The sequence below is a fragment of the Sciurus carolinensis genome, chromosome 10 (assembly GCF_902686445.1).
Source record: "Sciurus carolinensis chromosome 10, mSciCar1.2, whole genome shotgun sequence".
NCBI lineage: Eukaryota > Metazoa > Chordata > Mammalia > Rodentia > Sciuridae > Sciurus > Sciurus carolinensis.
Window position 1 is genome coordinate 598,314 of NC_062222.1, and position 27,087 is coordinate 625,400.

A 27,087-nucleotide genomic window follows, 5' to 3' on the forward strand; every position below is an offset into this window, starting at 1 on the left:
CACTGGTCCTACCCAACATTCCCTCCTCTAACAGTGGAGATGGGCCACGCTGGTCTTACACAACATTCCCTCCTCTAACAGTGGAGGTGGGCCACGCTGGTCCTACCCAACATTCCCTCCTCTAACAGTGGAGATGGGCCACACTGGGCTTACCCAACATTCCCTCCTCTAACAGTAGAGGTGGGCCACACTGGTCCTACCCAACATTCCCTCCTCTAACAGTGGAGATGGGCCACACTGGTCTTACCCAACATTCCCTCCTCTAACAGTGGAGATGGGCCACACTGGTCTTACCCAACATTCCCTCCTCTAACAGTGGAGAAGAGACACACTGGTCTTACCCAACATTCCCTCTTCTAACAGTGGAGATGGGCCACACTGGTCCTATCCAACATTCCCTCCTCTAAGAGTGGAGATGGGCCACACTGGTCTTACCCAACATTCCCTCCTCTAACAGTGGAGAAGAGACACACTGGTCTTACCCAACATTCCCTCCTCTAACAGTGGAGAAGAGACACACTGGTCCTACCCAACATTCCCTCCTCTAACAGTGGAGATGGGCTACACTGGTCTTACCCAACATTCCCTCCTCTAATAGTGGAGGTGGGCCTCACTGGTCTTACCCAACATTCCCTCCTCTAACAGTGGAGAAGAGACACACTGGTCTTACCCAACATTCCCTCCTCTAACAGTGGAGATGGGCCACACTGGTCTTACCCAACATTCCCTCCTCTAACAGTGGAGGTGGGCCTCACTGGTCTTACCCAACATTCCCTCCTCTAACAGTGGAGAAGAGACACACTGGTCTTACCCAACATTCCCTCCTCTAACAGTGGAGATGGGCCACACTGGTCTTACCCAACATTCCCTCCTCTAACAGTGGAGGTGGGCCACACTGGTCTTACCCAACATTCCCTCCTCTAACAGTGGAGATGGGCCTCACTGGTCTTACCCAACATTCCCTCCTCTAACAGTGGAGGTGGGCCTCACTGGTCTTACCCAACATTCCCTCCTCTAACAGTGGAGAAGAGACACACTGGTCTTACCCAACATTCCCTCCTCTAACAGTGGAGAAGAGACACACTGGTCTTACCCAACATTCCCTCCTCTAACAGTGGAGAAGAGACACACTGGTCTTACCCAACATTCCCTCCTCTAACAGTGGAGAAGAGACACACTGGTCCTACCCAACATTCCCTCCTGTAACAGTGGAGATGGGCCACACTGGTCTTACCCAACATTCCCTCCTCTAACAGTGGAGGTGGGCCTCACTGGTCTTACACAACATTCCCTCCTCTAACAGTGGAGAAGAGACACACTGGTCCTACCCAACATTCCCTCCTCTAACAGTGGAGATGGGCCACACTGGTCTTACCCAACATTCCCTCCTCTAACAGTGGAGGTGGGCCTCACTGGTCTTACCCAACATTCCCTCCTCTAACAGTGGTGAAGAGACACACTGGTCTTACCCAACATTCCCTCCTCTAACAGTGGAGATGGGCCACACTGGTCTTACCCAACATTCCCTCCTCTAACAGTGGAGGTGGGCCTCACTGGTCTTACCCAACATTCCCTCCTCTAACAGTGGAGATGGGCCTCACTGGTCTTACCCAACATTCCCTCCTCTAACAGTGGAGAAGAGACACACTGGTCTTACCCAACATTCCCTCCTCTAACAGTGGAGATGGGCCACACTGGTCTTACCCAACATTCCCTCCTCTAACAGTGGAGATGGGCCACACTGGTCTTACCCAACATTCCCTCCTCTAACAGTGGAGGTGGGCCTCACTGGTCTTACCCAACATTCCCTCCTCTAACAGTGGTGAAGAGACACACTGGTCTTACCCAACATTCCCTCCTCTAACAGTGGAGATGGGCCACACTGGTCTTACCCAACATTCCCTCCTCTAACAGTGGAGGTGGGCCTCACTGGTCTTACCCAACATTCCCTCCTCTAACAGTGGAGATGGGCCTCACTGGTCTTACCCAACATTCCCTCCTCTAACAGTGGAGAAGAGACACACTGGTCTTACCCAACATTCCCTCCTCTAACAGTGGAGATGGGCCACACTGGTCTTACCCAACATTCCCTCCTCTAACAGTGGAGGTGGGCCTCACTGGTCTTACCCAACATTCCCTCCTCTAACAGTGGAGATGGGCCACACTGGTCTTACCCAACATTCCCTCCTCTAACAGTGGAGATGGGCCACACTGGTCCTATCCAACATTCCCTCCTGTAACAGTGGAGATGGGCCACACTGGTCTTACCCAACATTCCCTCCTCTAACAGTGGAGGTGGGCCTCACTGGCCTTACCCAACATTCCCTCCTCTAACAGTGGAGAAGAGACACACTGGTCTTACCCAACATTCCCTCCTGTAACAGTGGAGATGGGCCACACTGGTCCTACCCAACATTCCCTCCTCTAACAGTGGAGGTGGGCCTCACTGGTCTTACCCAACATTCCCTCCTGTAACAGTGGAGATGGGCCACACTGGTCCTACCCAACATTCCCTCCTCTAACAGTGGAGGTGGGCCTCACTGGTCTTACCCAACATTCCCTCCTCTAACAGTGGAGAAGAGACACACTGGTCTTACCCAACATTCCCTCCTCTAACAGTGGAGATGGGCCACACTGGTCCTACCCAACATTCCCTCCTCTAACAGTGGAGATGGGCCACACTGGGCTTACCCAACATTCCCTCCTCTAACAGTGGAGATGGGCCACACTGGTCCTACCCAACATTCCCTCCTCTAACAGTGGAGATGGGCCATGCTGGGCCTACCCAACATTCCCTCCTCTAACACTGGTGATGGGCCACGCTGGCCTGGCCCGTCTCCTTCACAGCACTCAGAATCCACCTGCTGAACCAGGCAGGACTCAGTAGATGCCCTCTGCACTGATCGTCATCATTTGCGGGGACTGTGGCCTGAGGCGGAAACCACACCTCGCCTGTGCAGCTCTTCCTGTGAGGCGTCTGCCACCCTCTAGTGAGCGCTCACTATCCTCGGCCTGCCGCTCCGGATAGGTGCCCTGTAGCCTTTCATGGTCACCGACGCTGCATGCAGTCAGACACCTAAAGCAGTCCTATTGTGCTGATGCAAGCCTACTGCAGACATTCTCTAACCCCATGTCACACCCGTGCTTTCCTAGCAGAGGCCTGTACTTCACGCCTGTGTTCCTCCTGCTGTTTTCCAGTGACGATTCCACCTGCACTGGACCTCTTCCCCTTACCCACCCGTGCTGTGGCACAAGCAGGCACGAGCAGTGACTTCTTTCCCCGTACTTCACTGGTGCCCTGCAGGCCCTGCACCGCTGACTTCCTAACCATGGAATGTGAGACACAGTGTCAAACAGACTCAGGGACAGCCTGCCTGCGAGGACTCCCCTGCTTCAGAGTGGCCTGCTGCGTCGGCCCCAGGAGAGTGGCTCCCTGGGCTCGGGTCCCACACGCACCGAGCTCTTTCTGCATGTGCTGCTGCCTCTGTGCCTCTTGGGACTCTGTCTCTGCAGAGGAGTCGGGATGCATAGCGGGGTCTGCACACGGTACCCCTGGAAGACAGGGCTTCCTGTGGGAACGTTCATGTGCTCTTCCTCCCCAGAGTCCCTGGAGGAAGAGCCGACTTTAAGTACCGCCCATCTGCTAATAAGGAAGGAGAACCCTGGAAAATTCTTGGTTTCTTCTTTGAAATCCATAGGGCTTCAGGAAGAGATGAAAGTCTCTGAAACTTTTTTAAGAAAGCTATTATTTGGTCCTGGTCTGCTCTGTGGTGTGAGAGCAACATCCTGCAACCTACGACTTTTTCCCAGGATTTTTTGTTGTTGTTAAGAGAGAAGATGACACTTCTCCGGATGTTTATCCAGTAATTATTTTTAAATAAACAAAGAAGAATAGTTGAGTGTGTTTTCTTCACTGTCAGGCAGAGCAGCGGGGCACCGTGGAGCGCTGTGCCAACAGTCGTGACGAGGAGGAGAGGCGGCCCGGTGGGGGGGCGGGCGCTCACAGCTCACGCCCGCTGCTCTGCCCTCACCGAGGCTCGGCTATGCTGGGATCTTTTCTTGTGCACGTTTCCTTTCGCAGCTTCTCTTCACTTCAGGATCACACCCAGGATGAAGCACAGGGGACAGAGGACATGCCACCCCTCCAGTTCTCCCAAAGCTGGGTTTTCAAAAGGGACCGGCCTGCCTGTGACTTTCAGACCAGAGCACGTGATCTTTCCCCACCTCAGGCCAGCTCAGGACGTGGTTGCCACGTCACTGACTCTCCACGGGAAGCTTTCTGGTTATGCACTGAGCTCAGAAGCCTTCTCAAGACGTGGGACACCTGGAATTCCTCCACTCGCTCCATCCCTCGGACACTGCAAGATGCTCATAGAGAGGCTTTGCCATCAAGATGTGGACTTTTCAACCAAGTTGCTGCAAGAACATGACGGCATCACAAGGGCTCCGACGTCTGATGACAAGTGAAGCCACTTCCCCATCTGGCCTGCAGCTGGAGCACCACGTGCCCGCAGCCTTGAGGTCAGCAGCTCCCGTCCCAGGCTTCCGTCCTCTCTCAGGTCCGCCAGGGAGCAGCTTCTGGTGCCACTCGGCGCCTCCAGCATCTGCTGCTGGACTCACGTGACGTGCCCTGGGCCCTCCCCTGGGTCTGGAGCGGTGGTCTCTCAAACCCAAACCACCCTGTGGTGGGCCTGCATTCTGTCCATCTGCAGATTGGGAAATTGAGGCCCGGAGAGAGCAGCCCCCTGGCGCAAGGCCTCCAGGGACTGTGCGGTGGAGTGGAATTTGAACTCAAGTCTGGCCACAAAACCCTAGCTCTCCAGAACCGCACCAGGTGCCGCCCCTGACCCTGACCCATAGCTGCCTTGTCCTGAGCAGGGCGAGCTAAGAGTGAAGCACATTTCAACACTGTCCTTTCTGCTCAGGGGGACCTGCCCCCTGGGCATCTAGAGATGCTCCTACACCAGGCGGGCACACACGGAGGCACGGCTCCTGGCTCTGGCTGATGGAACAGATCCTCACAGAAGCACCCTGAGCCTGAGGCTGGGGAGCCAGCCAGCAAGATGCTATACCTTGTTGCTCCCCTAAATGCAGCCCGAGTGTGCAGAAGGAGCTCAACCAACCGAGACTCCCACCACCAATTTCTTTCTGTGGCCGTAACTTTGAAAACACGCCCCAGAGTCAGGGAAACACCTCCGTGGGGCCGGGCAGCCTCTCACCGCTGTATGTAGGAGTTGTTCACGCCGCGGTGATCCAGGTCGTGGCTGAGCGCGGCGATCAGCAGCGCCAGCACCTCCAGGTCCGTCAGCTTGTTCTGTGGGGTGTGGGGGGAGGAAGAGAGAGGCAGTGAGGGCGCTGCTTCAGCAGGACCCACCCCATCTCCTGCCCCTCGGGGAGCAGCGTGCTGCCACCCGCCGTGGGGTGCCACCAGTGCCGCTCAACAGAACTCGAGATGCCCCGAAACAACCATCGGTCCACACAGAGGAAATGCCGTCATTTTGGGGGGCAGTGCTGGGGAAGGATCCTAGAGCCAGCCCAGAGCTGGAGCCGGCTCCACGCGCTCAGTCCCGGGCCGTCCCCTCCGTCTACGGGTATGAGGAAGGTCATGAAAGCATTAAGTGCTCTTTTCCTCATTTAGCTCCCTGCAGACGGCCCTCCTTCTGCTATCAGATGCTGCCCATTAAGAAATGCAGACGCTGAGAACGCAGGGCAAACAGCAGGAACGAGATGACCAGGAAGGAAACCTGGCTTTCACAATTTATAAAGTTCCCAGGCCGAGAGCGGGTCTGTCCGCGCCTGCCGGCTGCCTGCCCGTGGGCCTGCCGCTGCTCCCAGAGGCGAGTTAATGTGCGTGGGCGCTCCTGCAGACAGGCTCAGCACTAGGAACCGGTCTCAAGCATGCCCAGAGATCTCAGCTGTGAATACGCTCAGGTAAGTGAGTCCTACGTCTCATACGTATCTGCTACGCAGGGCGAGCGCACCCCGCATCGCGCACGGCCTCTAGGACAGCAGTCACTTCTGCGAGTATGCTCTGCTCCCTGGCGGTGCTGGGGCTGGAACGGGGCCTTGCGGGGGCTGGGCAGGCGCTCCACCACCTAACTGCAGCCCACCTCTCCTGCTTTCAGATCTCGCCAGTTAAAACGTGGCCCCATGAAAGCAAGATCAGACGACATCTGCAGGCTTTATTAAAGCAGAATGGGGATGCTCTGAATTACAGTAGGCGTGGGATGGATGCGGGAATCGCCCAGGACTGAACCCTGCTGGGCGAGGATCTAAGCACAGAGAGCGGTAAGATGCTGCGGGAAGGCGCCATTGCTTGGACGGCTTCTGCACCTTCTTCCTCCCAGTCCCGGCTCAGTGTAGGAGGCAGAACCCTCTCTACACAGTACCACTCAGAGAATCATCTGAGTGCTCCGAGGAGGCTCCTCTAGGAGGCCCGTCTCAGACGTGGGTGGCCCCGGGGGCCCTGCTCTGCTCAGGTGGACGGGGGCAGGAGGATGTGAGACTGTCCTAACCAGGGTTGCCTCTGCAGATGTTTATTCTCCTAACAACCCTTCTGGATAACACGAGGCTGTTCTGAAGGCTTTAGCACGTCATACACATGATCTATGAAAGAACACGAGCAACTGGGCTTTTTGCCACACTAGGCTTTTCAACAAACGCTGCTCTCTAAGTGGCAGAGAACAGGTCTCGGTCGCACTAGTGCATGTTAACACAGCTTGGAAGAGTCTGCTCAGCCTCACTACCCTGCCGTCCCGGCCGGGGCGGACTGCGCACCTGGAGCTTGCCGGCCCTCAGCGCGGCGAACATGCACTGGGCGGTGTTGAAGGCGTGCCTCCAGTTGTGGTAGGCCACGTTCTTCCGGTAGTTCTTCTTCACGCTCAGGATCCACCTGCACAGCACCTTTGGGAGAAGCACAGGGGTGACAACCACCCAAGCACGGGCACACGCTGCGGTGCCGGGCTCTGGAGGCCAGCCGGCCCTCCAGAGAGGGGAGGTGACCACGCCCATCACCCCAGCAGGAGGACCTGCACTGCAGAGGCCAGGCCTCCAGAGAGGGGAGGTGACCACGCCCATCACCCCAGCAGGAGGCCAGGCACTGCAGAGGCCAGCCCGCCCTCCAGAGAGGGGAGGTGACCACGCCCATCACCCCAGCAGGAGGACCTGCACTGCAGAGGCCAGGCCTCCAGAGAGGGGAGGTGACCACGCCCATCACCCCAGCAGGAGGCCAGGCACTGCAGAGGCCAGGCCCCCAGAGAGGGGAGGTGACCACTCCCATCACCCCAGCAGGAGGCCAGACACTGCAGAGGCCAGCCAGCCCTCCAGAGAGGGGAGGTGACCATGCCCATCACCCCAGCAGGAGGCCAGACACTGCAGAGGCCAGGCCCCCAGAGAGGGGAGGTGACCACTCCCATCACCCCAGCAGGAGGCCAGACACTGCAGAGGCCAGCCAGCCCTCCAGAGAGGGGAGGTGACCATGCCCATCACCCCAGCAGGAGGCCAGACACTGCAGAGGCCAGGCCCCCAGAGAGGGGAGGTGACCACTCCCATCACCCCAGCAGGAGGCCAGACACTGCAGAGGCCAGCCCGCCCTCCAGAGAGGGGAGGTGACCACGCCCATCACCCCAAGCTCGAGGAAGCTCCTGGCCAGGGTCTGCTTTCGCGGCCAGGACCCAAGCTGGACAGTTCCACGCTGGGGCACGCTGACCGCCGGCTAACCAAGTCAGACGTAAAGGCACCTTGGCGGGGGCTCTGCTGGCCGGCGTTCACTGTTAACACATGGCCCTCGTAGGCCACAGTGAGTTCACACAGGCACCGTTTCCACGTCCCCGTACTTCTCCTCTCCTCCGCTCCCCCTCCCCCAGATCTCGTTCCTCTCTGGTCTTCCTTCTATGACGTTTATCTGCTGCATTACAGATACACATCAAGCGGACTCCACTGCCGTCTGGTCAGAGATGGACACAGCCCAGGGTGGTCAGTCCCCTTTCCTTCCCCTCCCCCCACTCCCCTTCCTCTTCTGCTCTCCCTTCTATTTTCTTGGTATTTCCCATTTTAAAATTCCTATTTCTCTATAACTTCTGTACATGAGAGAGCTCACCCCATCCTTGACTTTCCAGTCTGGCCCTCTTCCCTTGGTATGATGTTCTCCTGGTCCACCCATCTACCAGCAAAGGCCTGATTTCCTTCTTCACGGCTGAGTAGAGCTCTACTGTGTATATATTCCACAGTTTCCTTATCCATTCCTCTGTTGATGGACACCTGGGCAAGTTCCCTAACTTGGCTACTGTGAGTGGTGCTGCTATAAACACTGATGTCCCTGAATCACTACAGTATGATCACTTTAGATCTTTCGGATAAATACCAAGGAGCGGGGCAGCTGGGTCTTGTGGTGGTTCCACCCCTAGTCTTCTGAGGAATTTCCACGCTGCTTTCCAAAGTGGCTGTATTAACTTGATGCACAAGTGAACCTTTTCCCCACAACCTTGCCAGCATTTGTTGTTATTTGTAGTCTTGATCATTTCCATTCACACGGGAGTGAGATGAAATTTCAGAGTTTTGATTTGCATTTCCATGACTGCCTGGGATGATGAACGCTTTTCATGAGCTTGTGGGACACTTGCCCCTTCACAGAGTGGGCTCTTTGCATTTTTGGTGTTGAGCTTTTTGAGCTCTCTGTATTTTCTGGATACTAATACCTTGTTGAAAGAGCAGCTAACAAAGATTTTCTTAATTCCGTAGGCACTCTCCTCAGGCTTGCTTCCTTTGCTGTGCAGAAACTTTTTAATTTGATGCCATCCTATTTATTGACTCTTGGTTTTGTTCTCGAGGTTTAGGAGTCTTATTGAGGAAGCTGGCGTCTGGGCCAATATGGTGGTGTTGACCTATGTTTTCTATGGCAGTCAGAAAGTTTCTGGTCCAATTTCCAGGTCTTTGATCCACCCTGAGTTGACTTTTGTATGGGGTGATAAGCGGGGATCAAGTTTCATTCTGCTGCATATGGATTTCCAGTTTTCATTTCCAGCACCATCTGCTGAAGAGGCTCTTTTCCCCTCCACGTTTCTGGCAGCTTCACCGAGTGTCGGATGACTAAGTAGATGGGTTTGCCTCTGTCTTCTCTTCCACTGGTCTTCACGTCTGTTTGAGGCTAGTACCGTGCTCTTTTATTTCCACAGCTCTGTGGTATGATCTGAGGTCAGGTTTCATGATTCCTCCACCATAGTTCTTGGTGCTCTGGATTGCTTTTGCTATTTTGGGTGCCTTATTCTTCCACATGAATTTTAGGGCTGTTTTCCTACTTTTGTGAAGAATGTCATTGGCATTTTGATGGTGTTGCACTGAATCTGTAGACTGCTTGCTAAGACATCCCACTCTGGGCCAGCAGTCAGGAGAGCCTAGGGGCCACACCTGTGTGAACTCTCTTGCAGAGAGCAGGCGCTTCCTGGCTCACATGCTGTGTGCATCTGCAAAGGCAAGAGGTGCCAGGCAAGCCCACGTCCAGGGACACACTGGAGCTCCAGTCCTACCACGTGCCGATTATCTCTGACCTTTCAAACTCTGCCTGAGTCTCCGGCAGAGACTTGCTTAGCTGCCAAAAGCTAAAATTCTAAAGACAGCATACATGAAATAAAGCTCTGGGTCCAGAGGAAAACAACAACAACAACAGCAAAGTGGTTTAAGAGAGGGGGGAAAGAAGGCTTGACTTTGGAGCAAGTACCACAAACTGCATCTGATCAACTTCAGGGGGCCTGGAACAGAGATGCCCAGGGACCCGGGCCCTGAGCATGTTATTCTGGGTTTGTTGGCGTCAGAGTCTGCCTGTCTCCAGATCTGAATGATTTACTGCACTTCTGGGGATCTGTAAAAATAAACCGTGTGCTTCTCCCTGCGTGTCTCACTGGGGACACTTCAAACGCAAAGAGCACGGCCCAAGGGAGGAGGATGGGGAAGCGCTGCCCCACTGCTCAGCACAGGCCAAAGGGCTCCCAGCTTGCTCCTCGCGGTGGAGATGGCCTGCGTGAGTGCCTGGGAGGAGCCCTGTGCTCCCGGTTGCCTGCCTGGCCCCTCTCTCCTCTTCCAGGGCTCAGCTCACAGGGAGCTCCAGCCTCAAAGGACCTGCAGTCTCCTGACCTGCTGGCCTCCGAGGACTTCTGCATGCCAAAGAGCAGCGTGCTCACCCCACGCCATTGTAAGCCTGTTTGCAGGACCACTTCGGAATCAAGTTCACAGGAACGTGATAGAGCAATCTTACCAGCAGAATTTTATGAAGAGCTAAAAGTTTCTTCGATATGTTTAAAAGGCATGTGCAGAAAATTACCTGTAATTAAAGCAGCAAGGAATGACCAGAAATTAACATTTGGATAGATCTTTCAATAATTGTAACTCAAGATGCACCCAACAGAACTGCATCGCCTAATGGCTGCAGGGGCTGGTGACTAGATTTACAGACAGTTTTGGATCCTTTTTCCAGAATGCTCTCAGCAGCAGACAGGAAAGTTATGGTCCCATCTGGAAAGTCCTTGGTGTGTGCTTGGCAACATACAGATTTGTACGAGCATTTTGTACAGGGCTGTTGAGCGGTCACTTGCAGTCCATGTGACGCTAGAGAGCATGCTCGGCACATAGAAGGAGCCTCCAGTGACTGTGGAAGGCTCACGAGGCCGAGCAACTCCAGCCGCTCAGGACAAAAAGAGAAAGGGAGCAAGCAGCTCAGCAGCCACCTCCAAGAAACTCACCCAGGGAAATCAGCAAACACTCCTCTATGAATACTCAGTAAATGGGCATGAACCCAGAGCAGGAGTCCATCAAATGCCCCGGGCAGCAGTGCACGGGCAGGAAGTCAGGCCCAGAGCTCCTGCAAACAGGCTCCCGGCCCGGCTCCAGGGAGGAGCAAGTACCGGTGCTGGCAGCTCAGAGCAGAGTCCTGTGAGTGACAGGAGGGAGAGGGAAGCACAGCCAGTGGATCTGTGGCTCAGAGGCAAGACTCTGAGATCAGGAAGAGGCCAGGAGGGACGGGTGAACTGAAGATGCTGGCCCTGGAGGTCATCTTCCAGGATGGAACACTGCTGTCAGGGCGGCTGCAGGCCAAGGCCTCTCCAGCAACAGCACTGCACTGTGATCACCCTCAAGCTGCACTTCCAGCAGTCCCTGCACCTGGGGGCTCCCAGGCATGGGACCACCAGAGGAACTGCGCTGCTCAGGCCGTGCTGCGGAGGGCAGCACTCAAACCCGGAAGGGAAAGCAGACGAGTCAGATCGGAGGGAGCGATGTCCTAGGCACAGGACCGCGATTTCTCCTGGGACCTGCGCCCAGCCTGCAGCGCCATCTAAAGGCAAAGGGGTGGAGTGGCCCACTTCCGGCCCAGCCCTTTCTTTTTTTTTTTTTTTTTTTCCTTTTTTTTTTTTTATTATAAAATTGTAAACAAATGGGATACATGCTGTCTCTCTGTCTGTACATGGCGTAAAGGCATACCATTTGTGTAATCATAAATCTACATAGGGTAATGTTGTTTGATTCATTCTGCCATTTTTTCCCTTCCCCCCCTCCCCTCCCACCCTTCCCCTCCATCTATACAGTCCTTCCTTCCTCCATTCCTGCCCCCCTCCCTAAACCCAACTCCAACCCCAACATTAACCCTTCCCACCCCCCATTATGTGTCATCATCCACTTATTAGCGATATCATTCTTCCTTTGGTTTTTTGAGATTGGCTTATCTCACTTAGCATGATATTCTCCAGTTTCATCCATTTGCCTGCAAATGCCATAATTTTATCGTTCTTTATGGCTGAGTAATATTCCATTGTATATATATACCACATTTTCTTTATCCATTCATCAATTGAAGGACATCTAGGTTGGTTCCACAATCTGGCTATTGTGAACTGAGCAGCTATGAACATTGATGTGGCTGTATCTCTGTAATATGCTGATTTTAAGTCCTTTGGGTATAGGCCGAGGAGTGGGATAGCTGGGTCAAATGGTGTTTCCATTCCAAGTTTTCTAAGGAATCGCCACACAGCTTTCCAGAGTGGCTGCACTAATTTGCAGCCCCACCAGCAATGTAAGAGTGTACCTTTCTCCCCACATCCTCGCCAACACCTGTTGTTGGTTGTATTCTTGATAATTGCCATTCTAATTGGGGTGAGATGGAATCTTAGGGTGGTTTTGATTTGCATTTCTCTTATTACTAGAGATGTTGAACATTTTTCCATATGTTTGTTGATTGCTTGTATATCTTCTTCTGTGAAGTGTCTATTCATTTCCTTAGCCCATTTGTCGATTGGATTATTTACATTCTTGGTGTAGAGTTTTTTGAGTTCTTTATAGATTCTGGAGATTAGCGCTCTATCTGAAGTATGATTGGCAAAGATTTTCTCCCACTCTGTAGGCTCTTTCTTTGCATTGCTGATAGTTTCCTTTGCTGAGAGAAAGCTTTTTAGTTTGAATCTATCCCAGTTATTAATTCTTGCTTTTATTTCTTGTGCTATGGGAGTCCTGTTGAGGAAGTCTGGTCCTAAGGCCCAGCCCTTTCAGCAGAGGCACTTCTAGCTCCACGTGCTGGTGTCCTCCGGAAGAAAGGGTCTGCGACCCTGCCAGGTCTGCAAGGCCCTGCAGCTAGCAAGAACTCTCGCTGAGCCCACAGCTGGGCTGCAGAGGCCTGGTGGTGGTGTGGCGGTCATCTGCTTGGGCGGGACAGCTAAGCTGAGCTGCACCCTATTCCTGTGTGACATGGGCCACCGACGTCAGTCCCACGGGGTGTGCAGATGCCCTGATGCACACACGACCCCCAAGAGACTTCCAGGGGCAACACCATCACCCTGAACCTGGAGGGTAGAGACGGATGGCCCAGGTGGCTCTCTGGAGGGCTGCGGGGTCCTCCCCGACGCTCCTCAGTTGTGCATGGCCAGTCCCCCGGTTGTGCCGTGGGGACTGGGGACAACCAGAAGCCCTTCTTGAAATCATGGGTGAGAGGCAGCCCCGGCAGCCCGCAGCAGAAGGCAGCGGGCGAGTCTGTGGGCCGTGTCCCCGCTCTCCCCCGACACAGTGACGCGGCAGGACATGTTCCCTCAGAGGACCAGGCTCAGAGCTCGCGGTGTCTGCCCACCTTCCTCCCCAGCTGCAGGCCGTGAGGGCCGGCCGTGCACAGGCGCGGAGGGCATTTCCACGGCGGCGTTAACAGGCAGAGAGAGGTTGCGTGGCGCAGATCTCCAGGAAGGGCAGCGGTCCCCGCAGGGGCGATCACCTGATGGGTGACTCTGGGGTGGACGCCTGGCTGTCTCCAGAGGCCTTCTGGTCGCTCGGCTTCCCACAGCACCATGAGCAAACAATCCTGGTATCTCCAGAGCCAACGAGAGGTCCTGATTGGAGTCTCGGGAGGCCACACGGACAGGTCAACCGGCTCTTGTCCTCACCCACAGGTGGCCGTGGTCGCAGCTGGCCTCACGTGAGTGCCCGCACCTCCGCTGCAGACGATCTCACGACTGTCCTCCTCGGGGTGCGGCAGCCGAGGGGCCCGGCCATCACCCCTCCCAGGCCTCCTCCCACACCGCTGGCTCAGGACAACGGCTCCTGGGTCCCGCACCCGGCTCCTTACCCTCTCTCACCCATCTGCCTGCCACCAGCCTTCTGTATCCCACCCACATCCCGAACATTATCCCCTGTCCTCCAGCCTGGAGCTGGACACCTGATAGGGGCACACTACAGGTCTTTTGATGGACAATGGCTTTTCTTTTAAAAAACCTAAGGAAATCCCAGTGATTTGGGAGGCTGAGGTGGTGGAATTTTGAGGCCAGTCTCCCAACCTAGGGAGACCCCATCTCAGAGGAGACGCACGCCTCTTGGGACCTAAGAGGCCCCCGGCCAGGCTAGTACCCAGCACCACCTCCCTGATCAACACTCCCACCTCATGCTTCATCTGGAAGCTCTGCACGAGGCTGAGGTCCGTGAACATCCGGATGGTGCACAGCGCCGTCTCCAGATCCGACAGCTCGAAGTCACTGAAGCCAAAGTCTGTGATCCTGAGGGTCTGAGCAGACGGCACCACAGCAGCCTGGGGTGAGAGAGAGGGAGAGAGCGGCTGTGGGCTGCGCAGCAGCAGCTCACAAAGCCTTTGCACTTCACTCTAGGGAAACAGGACACTGTGTTTACTTTTCTCCTTTTTGGCACTGGGGCTTGAACTCAGGGCACTTGGCCACTGAGATGCATCCCCAGCCCTACATTGTATTTATTTAGAGACAGGGTCTCATGGAGTTTCTCAGCACCTCACTTTTGCTGAGGCTGGCTTTGAACTTGTGATCCTCCTGCTTCAGCCTCCCGAGCAGCTGGGATCACAGGCGTGGCTACCTGCCCAGAAAGGCTAATTATTTACTTATTTTAATATGGCTACAGTTTGGATTATGAAATGCCCCCCAAAGGCCCCTGGATCAGTGATATTAAATCAAAGCCAATTGCTCTAAATGCCGTCTGACTAATAAGGAACTCAATATCGGGCTGACCACCAGCTGGCCAAGGTCCACCATACCTGCACTGCAGCATCAGCTGAAGGTCACAGGAGCTTAGGGGTGGAGGGAGCCTCCGCCGCTGGGGATTCCAGTCATCCCGTTGCCTGGGCAAGGCGGTCACCTCTCAGTCCACCTGTTCCCACTTGCAAAGCCAGCAGGCTGGAGTGGACTGAGGGTCCACGTTCCCAGAGCTCCAGGACTTTAGCCTCTGTCCACAGCCCTCCACACCCCTCTCTACCGCCTCACTGTGGGGCCGATGCAGTACGGCGAGCTGCGGGGGCCTTCCCGGGAGGACCCACGCTGCCCCACTTGTCCTGCTCTGAGGAGGTGGGTAGGCGGGTGCAGCCTTGGCCAGAGCCCTGCCTAGAGGGACCCTGCCCGGTGTGTGCTGGGCAGGAGGGTGGGCTGGAGGGTGCAGCCTCCCTCCTCTCTGCAGGAAGGCTGGTTCACACCCAGGCTGCAGCGTGGCTCTATACATGGAGCCCACATGGGAATGAGCCAGGCACAGCCGTGCACAGGGCTCGGGAAGGGCACCCTCCCTGGGGCTGCGCTTCTGCTGGAGGTCAGCCACCAGCACCAACACTACCAGCTAAGGCGAGCGTGCCTAATCAAAGCAGCAACAGCCAAGCGGAGCTCTGGAGCCTCCCAGCCGGAGGCAGAAGGACCCAGTCACCGTTGTGACTGCCAGCGTAGCCCATCAGTTGGTGGCACGGCCCACGGTGCAGGGGCCAGCTCCTTGTAAGTCACCTGCTCTAGGCTTCTCAGGGTAGGCTGGCTGCCCACAGAGGTTCTCCTGAAGCAGGGGCAAGAGTGTGACCTGCCCACCAGCACTGACGTGGCCAGAGACCTGGGCCACTCTGGTCCTTTTCAACACTGTCCCCTGCACTGTCAGGCAGCTGGATCCTCACGGGCTGGTGCCACGTGGCTTGGAAGGTGAGGGTCAGGAGGCCAGCCCTGTCTGGACACCCTGCCTCAGAGCCCGGTTTCTGCCCTTCTTGCTCTTGGGCGCGGACCTCTCTGGACCCCTGGTCTGTCTGCTCTGGACGCACCACCAGTGGCTACAGACCCCGCAGGGAAGCGCAGGCAGCAGTGCAGTGGTGTGGCTCTGGGGGGAGCCCGACCAGCGTGCTTGACCTCACTGCTTCTCAGCTGGGCAGGCGCAGGAAAGGCAGGCGCTGGTCAGGCCCTCGCGCTGTCCGGCAGCTGGACAAGAAATCCACGTTGTCTCATACCCATGTCTTAACTATTAACTCTCTAGTAACCAAAGCAGGGCAGCAGGTTCCTCCTGTCACTCCAACCGCTGGCGACTGAGGGTCATTCAAAGAGAGCCAGCAGAAGGCTGGGCTTGAGGTCCTACTTCCATCACACCCACTTCTACACCCAGAGACGGCAGGCTAAAAACGGGATTAAAAACTCAAGTACAGCAAGGGAAAAAAAAAAAAAAGGATTCTGAATTCCTTTTCAACTAATGATTTCACCCAAACTCGAGAACGTTTCTGAACTCGGACATGAATGTGTAGTATATCTCCACACGCTAATTCTCCTGAGAAAAAATTCCACCAAAAATAAAAGTGAAGGAAACACTGGACGGCCTTTCACTTTAAGTTTTAAAGAGAGATCCACAACGACATCACGGAGACAGCAATCTTGGCAATTCTGTGGGCGGGGGGCAGACACCTGTGAGGTCGGGATGCAAAGGAGCTTCACTCAGTCAAGCGACAGAGTAGAAGCCAGTTGTTGAATTTCAACCAGTTTCAATGAATGACTTGCCCTACAAGTGCTGTGACCCCGAGGTCCTCGCTGCAGCTGCCAGAATCCACTTTCCCAATGGAACAACAGATGGTTTTGAACAATACACAATACAGCAATTTTCAGCTATTCCAGAGTAATTTCTCTCTTGCTAAAATTATAAACATAATTGAGGAAATGTTTTTCAGATTCTTGTGAAAGACTACACTACTTTCAAAATGAAAAGCAAAGTTTGGTATTCTGGTGGTTTTTTTTTTTTTAACATTGTCCTTTTTAAAAAAGTCTTTATTTGTTTTTAATTAACTTTTAAAATTTGTTCTAATTAGTTGCACATGACAGTAGAATGCATTTATACTTTTGATAGATCATACATAAATGGAGTGTAATCTCATTTTTCTGACTGTACCTACTGTAGGTTCACGTCGGTCATGCAGTCACGTATGTACACGAGGTAACAATTTCACTCTCCTATTTACTCATTTTTTAATGCGGTGCTGAGAATGGAGCCCAGTGCCTCACAGGTACGAGGCAAGTCCTCCTCCACTGATCTACAACCCGGGCCCCCTCCTTATCTTTACAAATTACTCCACTTGGCAGGGAACCTGGCCTGTTTCACTAACCTGTAGTTTGGGACAAGCACCCCGCTGTGTCCTCCCAAGGGGTGGTCCTAGCTGGCGCCTGCGCTGGTGGACAGCTGCCCCTTGGAGGAGCAGGCAAGTGGCCCAGCCAGCCGGGCAGTGATCCTCCAGACCACGGCACCTTCGCAATAGTGGAAAACTGCCCACTAACTCCAGTGCTATCGGGGGCACCCTCCATAGAGGGCCCGTGCCACCCAGAGCCAGGCCCGGAGGCTGTCCTTCCAGAGAAGCCCGCTCCGCCAGACTCTCTCCTACTCACTCACGGTGTGCTCCAAGGCCTCTGAGTCCGCCTGCCCCCGCCTCCCAGCACTGGGCGCTGCGCCCTGTGGGCTGGAGCCCCGCTACGTGGCCCGGGAGGAGTCTCCCGCTTCCCTAGGCACCAGGGCCCCTCACAGCACAGCGTGCAGTGTCCATGAGAAACGGGCAGAAGGCTCAGCCTGTGGAGACGATAGACGCGGAAAAGCCGCTCCCTCCACTCCCCAGGCGGCTGGTCACACCTCCCCGTCTGTCAACCGCACGGACATCAGAAGGCCTGAGTGCACAGGTTCCAGGCCCCCACCCAGGCAGTGCCGAGAGGACCCCGAGCATGTCCACGCCCCCTTCCCCCCGGTGGGCTCAGCAGCACTGGCCAGCGTGGGCCCTGCTTCACACACAGCAGGCACAGCCACAGGGTCAGACGCTAAAGCCACGCAGCCCTCGATGCCATGGCAGACTAGAAAGCCTTGCCACCGTGCCGGTCACTGACTGCCCCGGGGCTGCCCGTGCCCAGCGCCCCGAGACTGGAGACTACACTTGGCTTTGGCCTAAGCAAGACGTACGCTGGCAGCAATTGCAGGAGAACCCAGCGTAACAGGTGCCACAAAGCCAGCTCATCCTTAAGGCTGCTCTGTGACACGTGACTGCCCGGGAAGCAAGCAGAGCTGAGGAAGCAAGTGTCTTCCGCGGCTGGCGCAGGCGTCCACCCTAGCGGTTAAAGTCAAGGCCGCACACGTCCCACGCAACCTTCCACCCAGGGGTCAGAGTTGAGGCCCTATGAGTCCCTCGCAAGCGTCCACTCAGGGGTCAGAGTTGAGGCTCTACGAGTCCCATGCAAGCGTCCACCCAGGGGTCAGAGTTGAGGCTCTACGAGTCCCGTGCAAGCGTCCACCCAGGGGTCAGAGTAGAGGCCCTATGAGTCCCACGAAACCTTCCACCCAGGGGTCAGAGTTGAGGCTCTATGAGTCCCGTGTAAGCTTCCACTCAGGGGTCAGAGTCGAGGCTCTGCGAGTCCCTCACAAGCGTCCACTCAGGGGTCAGAGTCGAGGCCCTACGAGTCCTGTGCAAGCTTCCACTCAGGGGTCAGAGGAGAGGCCCTACGAGTTCCTTGCAAGCTTCCACTCAGGGGTCAGAATCGAGGCCCTGCGAGTCCCGTGCAAGCGTCCACTCAGGGGTCAGAGTCCAGGCCCTGCGAGTCCCGTGCAAGCGTCCACCCGGGGGTCAGAGTCCAGGCCCTGCGAGTCCCGTGCAAGCGTCCACCCGGGGGTCAGAGTCCAGGCCCTGCGAGTCCCGTGCAAGCGTCCACTCAGGGGTCAGAGTTGAGGCTCTACGAGTCCCGTGCAAGCGTCCACCCAGGGGTCAGAGTAGAGGCCCTATGAGTCCCACGAAACCTTCCACCCAGGGGTCAGAGTTGAGGCTCTATGAGTCCCGTGTAAGCTTCCACTCAGGGGTCAGAGTCGAGGCTCTGCGAGTCCCTCACAAGCGTCCACTCAGGGGTCAGAGTCGAGGCCCTACGAGTCCTGTGCAAGCTTCCATTCAGGGGTCAGAGTAGAGGTCCTACGAGTCCCGTGCAAGCTTCCATTCAGGGGTCAGAGTAGAGGCCCTACGAGTCCTGTGCAAGCGTCCACTTGGGGGTCAGAGTCCCCTATGAGTCCCTCTCAAGCGTCCACCCAGGGGTTAGAGTCGAGACCCTATGAGTCCCATGCAAGCGTCCACCCGGGGGTCAGAGTCGAGGCCCTACGAGTCCCGTGCAAGCGTCCACCCGGGGGTCAGAGTCCAGGCCCTGCGAGTCCCGTGCAAGCGTCCACCCGGGGGTCAGAGTCCAGGCCCTGCGAGTCCCGTGCAAGCGTCCACCCGGGGGTCAGAGTCCAGGCCCTGCGAGTCCCGTGCAAGCGTCCACTCAGGGGTCAGAGTTGAGGCTCTACGAGTCCCGTGCAAGCGTCCACCCAGGGGTCAGAGTAGAGGCCCTATGAGTCCCACGAAACCTTCCACCCAGGGGTCAGAGTTGAGGCTCTATGAGTCCCGTGTAAGCTTCCACTCAGGGGTCAGAGTCGAGGCTCTGCGAGTCCCTCACAAGCGTCCACTCAGGGGTCAGAGTCGAGGCCCTACGAGTCCTGTGCAAGCTTCCATTCAGGGGTCAGAGTAGAGGCCCTACGAGTCCCGTGCAAGCTTCCATTCAGGGGTCAGAGTAGAGGCCCTACGAGTCCTGTGCAAGCGTCCACTTGGGGGTCAGAGTCCCCTATGAGTCCCTCTCAAGCGTCCACCCAGGGGTTAGAGTCGAGACCCTATGAGTCCCATGCAAGCGTCCACCCGGGGGTCAGAGTCGAGGCCCTACGAGTCCCGTGCAAGCGCCACCCGGGGGTCAGAGTCCAGGCCCTGCGAGTCCCGTGCAAGCGTCCACCCGGGGGTCAGAGTCCAGGCCCTGCGAGTCCCGTGCAAGCGTCCACCCGGGGGTCAGAGTCCAGGCCCTGCGAGTCCCGTGCAAGCGTCCACTCAGGGGTCAGAGTTGAGGCTCTACGAGTCCCGTGCAAGCGTCCACCCAGGGGTCAGAGTAGAGGCCCTATGAGTCCCACGAAACCTTCCACCCAGGGGTCAGAGTTGAGGCTCTATGAGTCCCGTGTAAGCTTCCACTCAGGGGTCAGAGTCGAGGCTCTGCGAGTCCCTCACAAGCGTCCACTCAGGGGTCAGAGTCGAGGCCCTACGAGTCCTGTGCAAGCTTCCATTCAGGGGTCAGAGTAGAGGCCCTACGAGTCCCGTGCAAGCTTCCATTCAGGGGTCAGAGTAGAGGCCCTACGAGTCCTGTGCAAGCGTCCACTTGGGGGTCAGAGTCCCCTATGAGTCCCTCTCAAGCGTCCACCCAGGGGTTAGAGTCGAGACCCTATGAGTCCCATGCAAGCGTCCACTCGGGGGTCAGAGTCAAGGCCCTACGAGTCCTGTGCAAGTGTCCACTCAAGGGTCAGAGTAGAGGCCCTACGAGTCCCGTGCAAGCTTCCATTCAGGGGTCAGAGTCGAGGCTCTGCAAGTCCCTCGCAAGCGTCCACCCAGGGGTCAGAGTCGAGGCCCTACGAGTCCCGTGCAAGCTTCCATTCAGGGGTCAGAGTAGAGGCCCTACGAGTCCCGTGCAAGCGTCCACCTGGGGGTCAGAGTAGAGGCCCTACAAGTCCCGTGCAAGCGTCCACTCAGGGGTCAGAGTTGAGGCCCTACGAGTCCTGTGCAAGCGTCCACTTGGGGGTCAGAGTCCCCTATGAGTCCCTCTCAAGCGTCCACCCAGGGGTTAGAGTCGAGACCCTATGAGTCCCATGCAAGCGTCCACTCGGGGGTCAGAGTCAAGGCCCTACGAGTCCTGTGCAAGCGTCCACTCAAGGGTCAGAGTAGAGGCCCTACGAGTCCCGTGCAAGCTTCCATTCAGGGGTCAGAGTAGAGGCCCTACGAGTCCCGTGCAAGCGTCCACCCGGGGGTCAGAGTAGAGGCCCTACAAGTCCCGTGCAAGCGTCCACTCAGGGGTCAGAGTTGAGGCCCTACGAGTCCCTCACAAGCGTCCACTCAGGGGTCAGAATTGCCTCCACGTCACGAGTCATAAGCCTCCACCCCACAGGGTCAAGGTCCAGGCCCCCACTCCAGGGGCCGGTGTCCAAGGAGCAGTCCAGTAGGACCAAGGATGCAGCCCTGGTCGCAGGCTCTGAAGGAAGGAGCGCTTACCGCCAAGGCCTGCAGCTCCCTGGTCTCCTCCTCGGCCGCCGAGGCGTGATAGGACAGGACCTGCGGGGAGGAGGGCAGCGTTAAGCAGGCGCACCAGGGGAAGGACAGGAGTCGACTTGGGGCCTGCTGGGCCTCCTGGGAAGGTAACCGGCTCCTCGGAGCACCAGACCCCAGCGGCTGCCCACTCCATGGAGCGAAGACCACTGCTGGGTTCCCAGCTCACCTCGGAAGCCAGAGCTGCGCTCCTGTGCTGCATGAGAACCCCTGAAAACCTTCTTGACTGGCTGACGCAACCACCACACGTGCGGGTCACTGCAGAGTGACCCCTGGCTTAAACTGGGAGGATTTATTTTGAACTGGTATTTTAAAAAGCAAAACAAAACAACAAAAAAAATCACTGATTTTCGTTTTTTTTTTTTTTTTTTTCCCTTCTGTACAGAAATTAAGCAAAAAAGACTGCATAAGCTGACATTTTAAAGTTGACATTTGCAATGAACAGGGCTTTCGAATGGCCCTCTGATGGCCCTGTGAGGATGTGAGGCTGCAGAACTCACAGGGCAAAGCCGCATGTGGACGCAAGGGTCCCTCACCTCGCTAATCAGGCCAAGGGCACAGTGGACAGCAAAGCAGCCCCGACATCGCGCTCAGGCACTCCCACGGAGAGTCTTGGCCAGAGGGAGGACCAGGGCCTGGACACGGCTCTCGCCTACCCACTAAGTGTCCCCCCACGACAGTCAGGCCCACTCTTCCCTACTGACCTCGAGACTTCTAGCTCCTTTTCCACCAAGGGAATGGTGTCCTTTAGAACGTCTAATGCGGTTTTTAAAATAACAGTGCTGAGGTTCTGTTCTGATGAGGCCACAGCCCCAGCGCCTCCGCAGACTTGCTGAATCAGAGCCTGAGGCGTGGGGTCCCGGCTCTACCCCGACAGGGAGACTCTTCTTCCCCCAACCCTTCCCTCGTTCTAATGCTCAGGCGTGCCTAGCAGTGTTGCTGTTTGGGTTTTTAAACACTTTTCACAAGTGTCCCTATGGAGGGGCGGGGTCAGCTCTGGGCAGGGGACAGGCCATGGGGTGGCAGACCCTGTGTTGGTGGCCACATCAAGGGACCCTCTGCAGAAAAGCCAGGTTGGTCCAGCACAGGTGGCCCAGGCCCTCAAGGGTCCTGGAAGGCTCTGCCTGAGTGTCCCTGGCGCGCACTGCGGCCCACCTCCAGGGTGACCATCTGCTTGGCCATGGCTCTCTCCACCGCCTCGTACATCTGCGTGTTCTGGATGCCCAAGCCACAGAAGATGACGAAGGCCTCCAGGAACTGCTCGTCGCTGCGGCTGAACGGCTGGGTCTCGCCCGTGTTCTCGGCCCTCTTGTTGACCAGCTGGCAGACCCCTGTGAGAAGGGAGTGCAGCGCGTCAGGTGTGGCCAACCTGGGCCACCCGGGGCCCTCTGCTTTCTTAGCAAGCCTGCATCTCCCTCCACCAGCAGGGGCAGCTCCGTTTCCACAAGGGCTGCTCCATGCAGTCCCAACCACACTGCTGTGTTCAGAAATTCTGAGGGCTATTTCCTTCCAGCTCGGCGTGGAATTTAGATCAGTCGAGTCCCCAAAGACAATCTGTCCTTTAGAAACTAATTGGATTTTTGAGCACTTGCCAAGGGAACGATTCTGATGTACACTGGAATTCTGGGTCACAGACGGCCCTTCTCACCAAGACACCAGAAGCTAAACTCAACAGCACACAGAAAGGGTGCCGAAAACAGGCACCTTGCACAGGCAGCCTGCAGTCTCCAGGATGCCCTGGAGCATTCGGGAGGTTTGCAGATGCCATCTGATACTGCAGATAAACGCAAATAAAGTACCATCTACGCAGGAACAGCAGATCTGACCATCGTGGAAGAGATCATGACCTCCCAAGTCCTGACCTGCCTCGAAAGCCAAGCCTGTGGGAATGGAAGCCTACGTCAACGTCAGGAGTCTTTCCTGAGCTGATCACGGGAATCTGAGCCTGGGGTGTCTCCAGGAGACACTTGGTGACGTTGCCTGGGTTTGTTGTTCTCACTCTGTGTCTGAGTGTATTGTTAGACCTCTAGCCAGGAGTGTAGCATTGTCTGTAATCCCAGAGGCTGGGAAGGCTGAGGAAGGCACCAGAAGTTCAGAGCCAGCCTGAGCAACTTAACAAGGCCCTCAGCGTCTCTAAATAAAATATAAAAAGGGCTGGGGATGTTGCTCAGTGGTCAGGCACCCCTGGGTTCAATCCCTGGTCCCCAAAACAAAACAAAAACCTCTACCAGTTTCCAACATAGACAGGCCCTGTCTGAAGTGCTCAGATGATACACATCTCTGTGTTTCAAACATCCACTTTCTCTGCATTTTAATATTTTTGAAGTTATCTTACAATCAGTGGCTTCTCATAGTTAACTGAAATCATTTTTTTTTCCCTTTCATGGAAATAAATAAAATGTCAGTCAACCAATGGCATCAAACAATGAAATGTGTTCTGTTACCTACAGCAGCCCAATTAAACACTCCAGACTGGGGTCTGCACTTAGACACTCTCCTCTTCCATGAGTCCTGCAGTGTCTGCTGCCAGGTAAAGCACACTAATTATGTTACTCTGACAACTCCATTTGAAGTTTTGATAAGGCAAGTCTGCATCCATCAACTCTGATTCTTTTATATCTTCTGGATGAAATGTTGTGAATATTGATAAATATCTTACAAAGGCACTTGTTAAAATCACTGTAACTCTAACGTGGGAGAGTCAGGATCTCAGAGAACAGGTTCTGAACTTTCAGTCATCGCACTTGTTACAGATCTTTAGTGCAACTCACTTGTTTCAATGTAGACAGTACGTATTCTGCCCAAGTTCACTCCTTGACACTTTGTAAGTGGGAATCTTTGCATTATTGTCCTCTGACAGGCTGGTCTTGGCCTGTATTCATGCTGTTCATCTTCAACTGCTGACACCAGTCCCTAGGCTCCTGACAGGGCCCTCCAGCGGCCCCTGTCACTTCACAGCCACGTCACCGCAGCGCTACATTAGCTCCTCTGGGAGGGTCCACTTGGCCTCATCTCTTCTGCTGCTTGAGGGGATCGACTTTCAGGCAGCTTCACCTTCAACAGCTCTGAATGTGGCTTTGTCAGTGGCCGCTGTGGACACAGTTAAGCTCCTTGATGGGTCTAGCGTTGCCTAGCCTCACAGCCCCTCTCTGTTTGAAGGACCTTCCACGGCTCCTCCCCCTGTCCTGTAGCCCCTCCCCCTGTCCGCCTGCTGCCCCTCCCCCATCCTGTAGCCTCTCCCTCTGTCCTCCTGCATCTCCTCCCCACCTCCTCCTGTGGTCTCGCCCCTGTCCTTGCTCCCTGCAGTTTCTCTCCTCAGCCTCCGGGCAGGAGACCTGGTTGTCACCGGCTGCCCTGAGCTCTGGTCACCTCTTCCCATGTCCCAAGTCCACTTTTCAGCTCCAAGCTGTTCTCCCTCTTCCCGTTTATGCATTTTGGAGAGGCTGCACAAAGGCAGGAAAGAGGAAGGACTGCCCTGGGCCTTCTTCCCGTGAATGCCGTGACAATGACTTCAGAGCTCCTTGATCAATGACACTCAGAGAAGACGTTTTCCTCTGAGCGTAGCTTTATGTGACATTGAAATGACCATTAACTTTCTGAAACGGCATAACTTGCTTTGCACTTCTGATTTCCTTTTCGCCATCAGGGAGATGTTTCCAGTTCCATGTGAGTCTCTTCCCTGCAGCAACCCTTCAACACACACTTCCACCTAAGCATGCTGCAATCCAGAGACGCCCCTGCTCCATTTTCCAGGAATCTCGACTCCTTTGTGTGCGTATGTCATCAGCATTTAATGTCAGATGGACGCGTGACAAGAATTCACATTTAAACTGTGCAACACAGGTGCAGAGCCCCCTGTGCCCACCAGATCTGTTTAATTCCTAATACTAACCAGGAGTCTCTGAAGGGCCGGCTGGGTGCTTCCGTTTCTCCTGCTCTCTGAGCACTCTGGGTTTTCGCCATTACCTCGAGTTCTACTTGTGTCATGTCCACGCTGCCACCCGACTCAGTGTCTGCCCATCTGTGTACAACGCGCTGGGAATGGTCCACACTCCCTCCCACAGGAATTCCTCAGTGCCTGGCTCGGCTCTGTTCCACGTTCCCAGGTCCCAGGGAGGTTCTCCTTGGTTTTCTGTTTCTTTGGTCAGTTCCGGAAGCTGCAGCCCCATGTCTACTTTCCTGTGCAGACTCATCTTATGGCCTTTGGCCATGACCTTCGTTTTATCTTCTTCCCGCTGCTTCTGCCCCCACAGCTCCATTTCCTGGTGACCTTGTCCCTAGGCACCATTTACGATTCTCTAACCAGGAAGACACTGGGGACTTTGGTAACACAGCCACAGCACTGCGGAAGGCGACCGGGATTGAATACTACTTGCTTCAGGAAAACGCTGACGGATGTTTCACCAGCAAATAAGCAGTGATACCACCAGGGACAAAACTGGATATAGGAAAATCAAATGAGGGAGTGGTTCACAGCTGGCAACTCGGGAATGCCTGTTGACGCTGCCAAGGCAGGTGAGCAGGTCACCGCCCTAATGGTCACCATCCGAAGCCCACACCAAGTGCCCAGCAGACAGGAAGATGCAGCGTCCGAGGCCCACGGGAGCACTCTGTGACATGCCCGGGCTGGCTAAGCAAGGCATCCTCCACAGTGTGGCAAAGGGCAGGGCTGGGGCAGCCCCACAGGCCAACACACATGGCCGCTGACCCCGGAGTCGGCCTGCGTGAGGCGGCCACGTGACACTGCGGGTGCACTTTCGCTAAGGTGGCCGCGATGACCCGTAACGAGGCTCACTGTGGGTGCAGCCTCCTGTGCAGTCTTGGCAGTCAGCGCCTGTCAGACGCAGTAGGAAAGGTTGCGCAGCACCTTGCTGTCCTGAGGGGAGGAGGTGGCAGCCACCTCAGTGGCACACCCGGAGACGGATGCAGGTCCCCGCTCTCTTGCCACGCCATGGCCGTGTGGCCGCTTGACGCTCACTTTTGGACCTCTTCTGTGTGCTCTGCCTTCTGCAGCAGCTCCACGGGCCCTGAGTCACCCAGGACGCTGAACGTCAGACCCACTGGTGCCACCAGACTCCCATCTTCACCCCTCTCCTCAGTTTATAGAACAGCAGGAAGCTCTCTCACACTCGGGGTCAACCGAGCACCCCTCCTGCCTCCACACCCACCATGGAGAGGATTTCTCGCTTTCTGTGTACGGGGACTCTTCCCTCTGCATGCCAGGCCTGCTCACTCTTGGCTCTGTCACCAAGCAGACTGACAAGCCATGTGTGCCTGAGAGAACACTCCACTGCCTTCTAAAACCACTGTGCTCATCTGTCTAAACATGGGCAGATCTCAGATGTGAGTTCTTTGCAGAGACCTAGAAGTCACTGAGTTCCCTCCGCAGGGGCCACCCAGGACCACTGCAGGGAAAGGGTGCGGGGCGGCCTGCTGCGGGTCCTCTGGGGCCCTGCAGCTCCCAGCCAGTGCCTATCCAGGCCCCGCTGGGCAGAGTGAAGGGGTGGCTGGGGCAGCAGGCACCTGTCTCCCCTCTGGCAACTCCTAGGGAGCAATGCTTCTCCAGGGGTTCCATCGCCCATCTTCCAAGGTCAAAGGCAGCTTCCAGCGAACCTCCCCACTCACAGGAGACGGGTCTCTAGAAGGGAGGCACAACATGACCAGCCTTCCTCTCTGCCTGGCGGTTGACCGTGTTACCCTGCCCTGGTGTCCCTCTGGAGGCCTCCTCCCTCGTCCCTCCAGAGGACTTGCGGTCTTCTTGAACCTGCTGTGCTGGGGGTCTGGTGGGTGTTAGTTGCCTGCTGGATTCTGAGCATGGCAACTGAGCAGCTGACCAAACAGACCCTCAGGCATTGGTGGCAGCGTCCAGCAGGCTGGGAACATGCCAAGTTAAGAGGGACGGGCTTCCACCCTGGCCTAGATGCCAGACTGGCATGCTGATGACACGTCCGCCCTGTGTGGAACGACAATGATGAGTGGACAGGACTGATTTATGAAACCATCATCGTCTCTGTGCACGACAAAGAAAGGTCGTTCCCAGCCTCGCCAGGTCCAGTCCACGGGCTCAGGAAGTGACTTTCAGAATGCCAGCAGGTGGAGGGCACATGAGGCTGCGTTCTCTCCAGTGCACCCCCGACGGGCATGTTCCGTGGCAGCAGGCACTACAGGGAGGCAGACCAGCCCAGGGGCTGGAG

General features: G+C 55.9%; 1 protein-coding gene across 5 annotated transcripts in view; it reads right to left on the reverse strand.

Annotated features, from left to right (window-relative positions):
- Pde5a (phosphodiesterase 5A) overlaps positions 1-27,087 on the reverse strand; it is a 95,448-nt gene that overhangs the window by 20,886 nt on the left and 47,475 nt on the right. For all 5 annotated transcript variants that reach the window (XM_047566450.1, XM_047566453.1, XM_047566451.1 and 2 more), the window contains exons 10-14: positions 22,049-22,224; positions 20,840-20,899; positions 13,901-14,047; positions 6,778-6,903; positions 5,220-5,314 (exon numbers count right to left, since the gene is read on the reverse strand). In XM_047566450.1, the coding sequence (XP_047422406.1) occupies positions 5,220-5,314; positions 6,778-6,903; positions 13,901-14,047; positions 20,840-20,899; positions 22,049-22,224 (604 nt within the window). The remainder of the gene's footprint in view (positions 1-5,219; positions 5,315-6,777; positions 6,904-13,900; positions 14,048-20,839; positions 20,900-22,048; positions 22,225-27,087) is intronic.